Source organism: Lactuca serriola, chloroplast, assembly GCF_051521515.1.
Source record: "Lactuca serriola chloroplast, complete genome".
Classification (NCBI taxonomy): Eukaryota; Viridiplantae; Streptophyta; class Magnoliopsida; order Asterales; family Asteraceae; genus Lactuca; species Lactuca serriola.
The window spans coordinates 17501-27500 of NC_066758.1; the positions used below are offsets into that span (position 1 = coordinate 17501).

At 36.7% G+C, this 10000-nt stretch overlaps 6 protein-coding genes across 6 annotated transcripts in view, besides 1 other annotated feature; all 6 read left to right on the forward strand. All coding sequences in view use genetic code 11, as the record gives it.

Annotated features, from left to right (window-relative positions):
- rpoC1 (RNA polymerase beta' subunit) overlaps nt 1-1507 on the forward strand; it is a 2803-nt gene extending 1296 nt beyond the window's left edge. The window contains exon 2 of the mRNA in view: nt 1-1507. This exon is cut by the window's left edge and continues 131 nt beyond it. Coding sequence (YP_010495326.1) covers nt 1-1507 — 1507 coding nt within the window.
- Nucleotides 1-10000: part of a sequence feature (large single copy (LSC)) that runs on past both edges of the window.
- rpoC2 (RNA polymerase beta'' subunit) lies at nt 1609-5754 on the forward strand. Its single transcript has one exon. It carries the CDS (start codon nt 1609-1611, stop codon nt 5752-5754), a length of 4146 nt encoding a protein of 1381 aa, YP_010495327.1.
- On the forward strand, nt 5996-6706 carry rps2 (ribosomal protein S2). Its single transcript has one exon. The coding sequence runs from the start codon at nt 5996-5998 to the stop codon at nt 6704-6706; it is 711 nt and encodes a 236-aa protein (YP_010495328.1).
- On the forward strand, nt 6923-7666 carry atpI (ATP synthase CF0 A subunit). The gene has a single exon. It carries the CDS (start codon nt 6923-6925, stop codon nt 7664-7666), a length of 744 nt encoding a protein of 247 aa, YP_010495329.1.
- On the forward strand, nt 8803-9048 carry atpH (ATP synthase CF0 C subunit). Its single transcript has one exon. It carries the CDS (start codon nt 8803-8805, stop codon nt 9046-9048), a length of 246 nt encoding a protein of 81 aa, YP_010495330.1.
- The window catches only part of atpF (ATP synthase CF0 B subunit), a 1271-nt gene continuing 693 nt past the window's right edge, over nt 9423-10000 (forward strand). The window contains exon 1 of the mRNA in view: nt 9423-9567. Within this exon, the coding sequence (YP_010495331.1) occupies nt 9423-9567 (145 nt within the window). The remainder of the gene's footprint in view (nt 9568-10000) is intronic.

Below are 10000 nucleotides of genomic sequence, written 5' to 3' on the forward strand. Positions count from 1 at the left end.
AAATCGAGAGATGTCTACCGGGGGAGGTTCTATCAGACAACAATTAGCCAATCTAGATTTACGAATTATTATAGACTATTCATTGGTAGAATGGAAAGAATTGGAGGAAGAGGAACCCACAGGGAACGAATGGGAAGATCGAAAAGTTGGAAGAAGAAAAGATTTTTTGCTTAGACGCATGGAATTGGCTAAGCATTTTATTCGAACAAATATAGAACCAAAATGGATGGTTTTGCGTCTATTACCAGTTCTTCCTCCTGAGTTGAGACCAATCTATCATATAGATGAGGATAAACTAGTGACCTCGGATATTAATGAAATCTATAGAAGAATTATCTATCGGAATAATACTCTTACAGATCTATTAACAACAAGTATAGCTACGCCAGAAGAATTAATAATATCTCAGGAAAAATTGCTACAAGAAGCCGTGGATGCACTTCTTGATAATGGAATCTGCGGACAACCAATGAGGGATGATCATAATAGAGTTTACAAGTCGCTTTCAGATGTAATTGAAGGCAAAGAAGGAAGAGTTCGCGAGACTCTGCTTGGTAAACGAGTCGATTATTCAGGGCGGTCCGTGATTGTCGTGGGCCCTTCACTTTCATTACATCGATGTGGATTGCCTCGCGAAATAGCAATAGAACTTTTCCAGGCATTTGTAATTCGTGACCTAATTAGAAAACATCTTGCTTCGAACATAGGAGTTGCTAAGAGTCAAATTCGGAAAAAAAAACCGATTGTATGGGAAATACTTCAGGAAATTCTGGATGACCATCCTGTATTGCTGAATAGAGCGCCTACTCTGCATAGATTAGGCATACAGGCATTCCTCCCCGTTTTAGTGGAAGGGCGCGCTATTTGTTTACATCCATTAGTTTGTAAGGGCTTCAATGCAGACTTTGACGGGGATCAAATGGCTGTTCATGTGCCTTTATCTTTGGAGGCTCAAGCAGAGGCGCGTTTACTTATGTTTTCTCATATGAATCTTTTGTCTCCAACTATTGGGGATCCGATTTCGGCACCAACTCAAGATATGCTTAGTGGACTCTATGTCTTAACGAGTGGAAATCGTCGGGGTATTTGTGTAAATAGGTATAATCCATGTAATCGTAGAAACTATCAAAATGAAGATAATAACTATAAGTATACAAAAAAAAAAGAACCCTTTTTTTGTAATCCCTATGATGCAATTGGAGCTTATCGGCAAAAACGAATCAATTTAGGTAGTCCTTTGTGGCTGCGGTGGCGACTAGATCAACGCGTTATTGCTGCAAGAGAAGTTCCCATCGAAATTCACTATGAATCTGTGGGGACCTATTATGAGATTTATGGACACTATCTAATAGTACGAAGTATAAAAAAAGAAATTCTTTATATATATATTCGAACCACTCTTGGTCATATTTCCCTTTATCGAGAAATAGAAGAAGCCATACAGGGGTTTTGGCAGGGCTGTTGTAATTCTATGCTACCAACGGGAATTCGAGTCTCTCCGGGTTAACTAGGACCATAAGTGCAGAATTTCTACGTGAATCAAGATCTAGAAAAGGAAGTTTTCCAATCACTGACTCAAGCCCATTGTAAAATTCTACTCAGCGCAATATGGAGGTACTGATGGCAGAACGGCCCACTCAGGTCTTTCACAATAAAGTGATAGACGGAACTGCCATGAAACGGCTTATTAGTCGATTTATTGATCACTATGGAATAGGATATACATCACATATCCTGGATCAAGTAAAGACTCTGGGTTTCCGACAAGCTACCGCCGCATCCATTTCATTAGGAATTGATGATCTTTTAACAATACCTTCTAAAAGATGGCTAGTTCAAGACGCTGAACAACAAAGTTTTATTTTGGAAAAACACCATCATTATGGGAATGTACACGCGGTAGAAAAATTACGTCAATCGATCGAAATATGGTATGCCACAAGTGAATATTTGCGACAAGAAATGAATCCTAATTTTCGGATGACCGATCCTTTTAATCCAGTCCATATAATGTCTTTTTCGGGAGCCAGAGGAAATGCATCTCAGGTACATCAATTAGTAGGTATGAGAGGATTAATGTCGGATCCTCAAGGGCAAATGATTGATTTACCCATTCAAAGCAATTTACGCGAAGGACTGTCTTTAACAGAATACATTATTTCTTGTTACGGAGCCCGTAAAGGGGTTGTGGATACCGCTATCCGAACATCAGATGCAGGATATCTCACGCGCAGACTTGTTGAAGTAGTTCAACACATTGTTGTACGTCGAACAGATTGTGGCACCGTTCGAGGTATTTCTGTAAGTCCTCGAAATGGAATGATGACGGACAGGATTTTTATCCAAACATTAATTGGCCGTGTATTAGCAGATGATATATATATAGGTTCGCGATGTATTGCTACTAGAAATCAAGATATTGGGGTTGGACTTGTCAGTAGATTCATAACTTTTAGAGCACAACCAATCTCTATTCGAACCCCCTTTACTTGTAGGAGTACATCTTGGATTTGTCAATTATGTTATGGCCGGAGTCCAGCGCATGACGACCTGGTCGAATTGGGAGAAGCCGTAGGTATTATTGCAGGTCAATCTATTGGAGAACCGGGCACTCAATTAACATTAAGAACTTTTCATACCGGCGGAGTATTTACAGGGGGTACTGCAGAACATGTGCGAGCCCCTTCTAATGGAAAAATAAAATTCAACGAGGATTTGGTTCATCCGACACGTACACGTCATGGACATCCTGCTTTTCTATGTTCTAGAGACTTGTATGTAACTATTGAGAGTGAAGATATTATACACAATGTGTGTATTCCGCCCAAAAGTTTTCTTTTAGTTCAAAACGATCAATATGTAGAATCAGAACAAGTGATTGCTGAGATTCGCGCGAGAACCTCCACTTTGAATTTGAAAGAGAAGGTTCGAAAACATATTTATTCTGACTCAGAAGGCGAAATGCACTGGAATACTGATGTGTACCATGCACCTGAATTTACATATGGTAATATTCATCTCTTACCAAAAACAAGTCATTTATGGATATTATTAGGGGAGCCCTGGAGATACAGTCTAGGCCCTTGTTCGATCCACAAGGATCAAGATCAAATGAACGCTTATTCTCTTTCTGTCAAGCCAAGATATATTGCTAACCCCTCAGTAACTAATAATCAAGTGAGACACAAATTTTTTAGTTCGTATTTTTCTGGTAAAAATCAAAAAGGAGATAGGATTCCTGATTATTCAGAACTGAATCGAATGACATGTACGGATCATTCTAATCTCAGATATCCGGCCATTCTCGACGGTAATTCTGATTTATTGGCAAAGAGGCGAAGAAATAGATTCATCATCCCACTCGAATCGATTCAAGAAGGCGAGAACCAACTAATACCTTCTTCAGGTATCTCAATGGAAATACCCAGAAATGGTATTCTCCGTAGAAATAGTATTCTTGCTTATTTCGATGATCCTCGATATATAAGAAAGAGCTCGGGACTTACTAAATATGAGACTCGAGAACTAAATTCAATCGTCAACGAAGAGAATTTGATTGAGTATCGAGGAGTCAAGGTATTTTGGCCAAAATACCAAAAGGAAGTAAATCCATTTTTTTTTATTCCCGTAGAAGTCCACATTTTGTCCGAATCTTCTTCCATAATGGTACGGCACAATAGTATTATTGGGGCAGATACACAAATCACTTTCAATAGAAGAAGTCGGGTAGGCGGATTGGTCCGAGTGAAGAAAAAAGCAGAAAAAATGAAACTGATAATCTTTTCTGGAGATATCCATTTTCCTGGAAAGACAAATAAGGCATTCCGATTGATACCGCCAGGAGGGGGAAAACCAAATTCCAAAGAATACAAAAAATTGAAAAATTGGCTCTATATCCAACGAATGAAACTTTCCAGGTATGAAAAAAAGTATTTTGTTTTGGTTCAACCTGTAGTCCCATATAAAAAAACGGATGGTATAAATTTAGGAAGACTTTTCCCGCCGGATCTCTTGCAGGAAAGTGATAATCTACAACTTCGAGTTGTCAATTATATCCTTTATTACGACCCAATTCTTGAAATTTGGGACACAAGTATTCAATTAGTTCGGACTTCTTTAGTGTTGAATTGGGACCAAGACAAAAAAATCGAAAAGGCCTGTGCTTCCTTTGTTGAAATAAGGACAAATGGTTTGCTTAGATATTTTCTAAGAATCGACTTAGCTAAGTCACCTATTTCTTATACCGGAAAAAGGAACGATCTGTCGGGTTCAGGATTGATCTCTGAGAATGGATCAGATCGCGCTAATGTCAATCCATTTTCTTCCATTTATTCCTATTCCAAGTCAAGGATTAAAGAATCCCTTAATCCAAATCAAGGAACTATCCATACGTTGTTGAATCGAAATAAGGAATCTCAATCTTTGATAATTTTGTCATCATCCAATTGTTTTCGAATAGGCCCATTCAACGATGTAAAATCTCCCAATGTGATAAAAGAATCAATCAAAAAGAACCCCCTAATTCCAATTAGGAATTCGTTGGGCCCGTTAGGAACAGGTTTTCCAATTTATAATTTTGATTTATTTTCCCATTTAATAACCCATAATCAGATCTTGGTAACTAACTATTTGCAACTTGACAATTTCAAACAGATTTTTCAAATACTTAAATATTATTTACTGGATGAAAATGGTCAAATTTATAATCCCTATTCATGCAGTAACATCATTTTGAATCCATTCCATTTGAATTGGTATTTTCTCCATTACAATTATTGTGAAGAGACATCTCCAATCGTTAGTCTTGGGCAGTTTCTTTGTGAAAATGTATGTATAGCAAAAAAAGGACCGCATTTAAAATCGGGTCAAGTTCTAATTGTTCAAGTTGACTCTGTGGTAATACGATCAGCTAAGCCTTATTTGGCTACTCCAGGAGCAACTGTTCATGGACATTATGGGGAAATCCTTTACGAAGGCGATACATTAGTTACATTTATATATGAAAAATCAAGATCTGGTGATATAACGCAAGGTCTTCCAAAAGTGGAACAGGTGTTAGAAGTGCGTTCGATTGATTCAATATCGATGAATCTCGAAAAGAGGATTGAGGGTTGGAACAAATCTATAACAAGAATTCTTGGAATTCCTTGGGCATTCTTGATTGGTGCTGAACTAACTATAGTGCAAAGTCGTATCTCTTTGGTTAATAAGGTCCAAAAGGTTTATCGCTCCCAGGGGGTGCAGATACATAATAGGCATATAGAAATTATTGTACGTCAAATAACATCAAAAGTTTTGGTTTCAGAAGATGAAATGTCTAATGTTTTTTCGCCCGGAGAACTAATTGGATTGTTGCGAGCGGAACGAATGGGACGCGCTTTGGAAGAAGCGATCTGTTACCAAGCCGTCTTATTGGGAATAACAAGAGCATCTATGAATACTCAAAGTTTCATATCCGAAGCTAGTTTTCAAGAAACTGCTAGAGTTTTAGCAAAAGCAGCTCTCCTGGGCCGTATCGATTGGTTGAAAGGCCTGAAAGAAAACGTTGTTCTGGGGGGGATGATACCTGTTGGTAGCGGCTTCAAAACACCTTCAAGCGAACCTAACAACATTCCTAACAACATTGCCTTTGAACTCCAAAAAAAGAATCTATTAGAGGGGGAAATGAAAGATATTTTGTTCTACCACAGAAAATTATTTGATTCTTGCCTTTCAAATAATTTCCATGATACACAAGAACAATCATTTTTTTAGGATTTAATGATCTCTAAGAGCAGATTCACCCCTTTCTTTTATCTTTTATAAAGGATCTGTTGGTCCAGTCATTTGATTTGGTAATAGTAATCAAAAAAAATAACAAATAGAAAAGAATAATGGCTTGGGCTGTGTATCTACGCCAATCTATGGTATAAAAGAAGGTTCCATCGGAACAATTATTTATTTCAGGGTACCTCTCTCTTTTTTTTTTCAAAAGGGGGAGGCAGTGTGGGGAGAAATGACAAGAAGATATTGGAACATTAATTTAGAAGAGATGATGGAAGCAGGAGTTCATTTTGGCCATGGTACTAGGAAATGGAATCCTAAAATGGCACCTTATATCTCTGCAAAACGTAAAGGTATTCATATTACAAATCTTACTAGAACTGCTCGTTTTTTATCAGAAGCTTGTGATTTGGTTTTTGATGCAGCAAGCAGAGGAAAACAATTCTTAATTGTTGGCACTAAAAATAAAGAAGCTGATTCAGTAGCATGGGCTGCAATAAGGGCTCGGTGTCATTATGTTAATAAAAAATGGCTCGGTGGTATGTTAACGAATTGGTCCACTACAGAAACAAGACTTCATAAGTTTAGAGACTTGAGAACCGAACAAAAAACAGGGGGGCTCGACCGTCTTCCGAAAAGAGATGCGGCTATGTTGAAAAGACAATTATCTCATTTGCAAACATATCTGGGTGGGATTAAATATATGACAGGGTTACCCGATATTGTAATCATCGTTGATCAGCACGAAGAATATACGGCCCTTCAAGAATGTATCACGTTGGGAATTCCAACAATTTGTTTAATCGATACAAATTGTGACCCCGATCTCGCAGATATTTCGATTCCAGCCAATGATGACGCTATATCTTCAATCCGATTAATTCTTAACAAATTAGTATTTGCAATTTGTGAAGGCCGTTCTGGCTATATAAGAAATCCGTGATTAATAATAAGATAAATAACTTATTTCATTTCGGAACCTTCATAGATTTATCGAATCGGTTACTATTTCTGAATCTCAAAAATAGAGATAAAAATAACAAGGAATAGAATTTGATTAGTTGGTATTCAAAATATATGATTCAAGTAGTCAAGTCGAGAAAGAGATGGTTGAATCAAAATAATTTTGTTTAAAATTCTATTTTTGTCAGAGGGCAATATGAATGTTCTATCATGTTCCATCAACACACTAAATGGGTTATACGATATATCCGGTGTGGAAGTAGGCCAACATTTTTATTGGAAAATCGGGGGTTTCCAAGTCCACGGCCAAGTACTTATTACTTCTTGGGTTGTAATTGCTATCTTATTAGCTTCAGCCACTCTAGCCGTTCGGAACCCACAAACCATTCCGACCAGCGGTCAGAATTTCTTCGAATATGTCCTTGAATTTATTCGAGATGTGAGTAAAACTCAAATTGGAGAAGAATATGGTCCTTGGGTTCCTTTTATTGGAACTATGTTTCTATTTATTTTTGTTTCTAATTGGTCAGGCGCCCTTTTACCTTGGAAAATCATACAATTACCTCATGGGGAGTTAGCCGCCCCCACGAATGATATAAATACTACTGTTGCTTTGGCTTTACTCACATCAGTGGCATATTTCTATGCGGGTCTTAGCAAAAAAGGATTAGGTTATTTCGGTAAATATATTCAACCAACTCCAATTCTTTTACCTATTAACATCTTAGAAGATTTCACAAAGCCCCTATCACTTAGTTTTCGACTTTTCGGAAATATATTAGCCGATGAATTAGTAGTTGTTGTTCTTGTTTCTTTAGTACCTTCAGTGGTTCCTATCCCTGTCATGTTCCTTGGATTATTTACAAGTGGTATTCAAGCTCTTATTTTTGCAACTTTAGCTGCGGCTTATATAGGTGAATCCATGGAGGGCCACCATTGACTAGTTTTCTAAATAGTCTTTTTTTAGTTTAACCTAAGGCAATGTTGTGTGGCTAAAAAAAATTGACTTAGGGAATGAAAATACCCAACTACACTATATATGATCTAGAGTAATAGAAAAAAAGATTACAATAAAGATTACAATATTGATATTAGAGTAGAGAATAAAAAAAAAAGGAAAGAGATCTCAAAGATCTTTTTCCTAAAATTCCCGTTTGGTGCATTTATATCATAATCATACTTTCCCCTCAATGAATATTGAGTTTAGATTGGTCATCGAATCCGAATATGAACTATTCGGAGTCGTAATTTGACGAAGAAGTCTTGTACGATGTGTGATTAAATAAAAAAAGGATGTTCTAGAGAACGATTCCCCCTTTTCAGTTGATTTTATTCAACGATTGACCAAACGAAAATATTAATAAATAATAAATTGTACGAACTTAGATCAATCAAATCAATTTCTATGCAACGATTCGGCCCAATCAATTTATCCATTTATTATCTTATCAATTTAGGTTGCGTGATAATGATAAAGAAAGGGAAAGGATAATTTCTAAAAAAGGGGATTTATAAATGGTTCGTAGAGGCGAGGTCGAACTAGGTATATGGAATTGAATGGCTATAAGTTAACTCTTGTCAAGGGTTAGACGCATCCTTATCAAATCAGCTTGAATTAAAGATTAGGGAAGAGTTGGTTTACATTGTGGAAGAAAGACATGTATATGTGATATTAGATATTGACTAGTTATATATGAGCTAAAGATATATCTAATTTCCCCTACTAATCGAATGTGAATGTAGATGGGGATTCTATATATATAAGTCCTTCTGTCTCATCTGTGACTGTGAGTTCAATGAATAAACGGATGAAGTCAATAAAAAAATCGAAGAATTCAAAGAGCGTTTCGGGACAAAGAAACGGAAAAACTAAAGTTGTATGGATTCACAAAGACTTTCTCGAGAGAAACTAAAAAAGAGATATCAAAGTCGTTTTGATGATTCAAGAATGTTATTACTTAAATTCAAAGTTCGTAGTTACTTCGACTGTATGAATCGTAGCAATGGAATCATTAAGTCATAGTTCATTGGTTGAATGTATCATTAACCATTTTTTTTTGGTACGAGGAACTTATCATGAATCCACTGATTTCTGCCGCTTCCGTTATTGCTGCTGGATTGGCTGTAGGGCTTGCTTCTATTGGACCTGGAGTTGGTCAAGGTACTGCTGCGGGTCAAGCTGTAGAAGGTATCGCGAGACAGCCCGAGGCGGAGGGAAAAATACGAGGTACTTTATTGCTTAGTCTAGCTTTTATGGAAGCTTTAACCATTTATGGCCTGGTTGTAGCATTAGCACTTTTATTTGCGAATCCTTTTGTTTAATATTCGAAATATGAAAAATCAAAATTTTTCATATTTTATTGCCTTGGACTTGTGCTTTGCTTTTTCGAATTAAATAAAGATTTCATTCCTAGAATTACTTATTCGTTGAGAAAATAACCCACGGGAAGGGCTGATTTGCGGATGAGGAATTAGCATACCAACTTGCTTTCATCCTTCCCGTTCGTGTTCGTAGGCCTTTTTTTAGTTTTTAAGAGGGGTTGCAACCAAGGAGGTAATTCATTATTTCTAAATCGAATAAAAAATCTATTCTATTTAGAAAGTAGGAAACTAGCAATATCAATATATATAAGAGGGCAAAGTAATACAAAAAGAACTCTGTTCGATTTTTTAGTCTATCTATACGAGGAGATCATATGAAAAATGTAACCGATTCTTTCGTTTCTTTGGGCCACTGGCCATCCGCCGGGAGTTTCGGGTTTAATACCGATATTTTAGCAACAAATCTAATAAATCTAAGTGTAGTGCTTGGGGTCTTGATCTTTTTTGGAAAGGGAGTGTGTGCGAGTTGTTTATTTCAAGAATAGGCTGGATCCAACCAGATGTACTTTTTCTGTTATAACTAGGAAAGTTATACCTAATAAAGAAGGGTGCATGATCTCGCGAATTACTTCTGAATAAATTCAGAAATCATATGTAAGAACTATAGCATTTCGTAATTTATTGGAAAATCCACTTTGATTCTCTATCAACCAATAATGTGGGACCGTTCACATGGTTAAAGCTAAACTGTTTGAAGTCCAGACGCAGCATGGTACTCTTTCGACCACTATGTTAATGTTAATATAGAGATGGTTTCAAAATAAAGATTTTATCAATATAGAACACTCATATCGATAAAATGATTTGAACTACTTAATTGGGGATTTTATCCCCTTTTTTAGCCAATGCTGAATCGATGACCTAGGTATTGTGTATAAAGTAAGAAAAACTT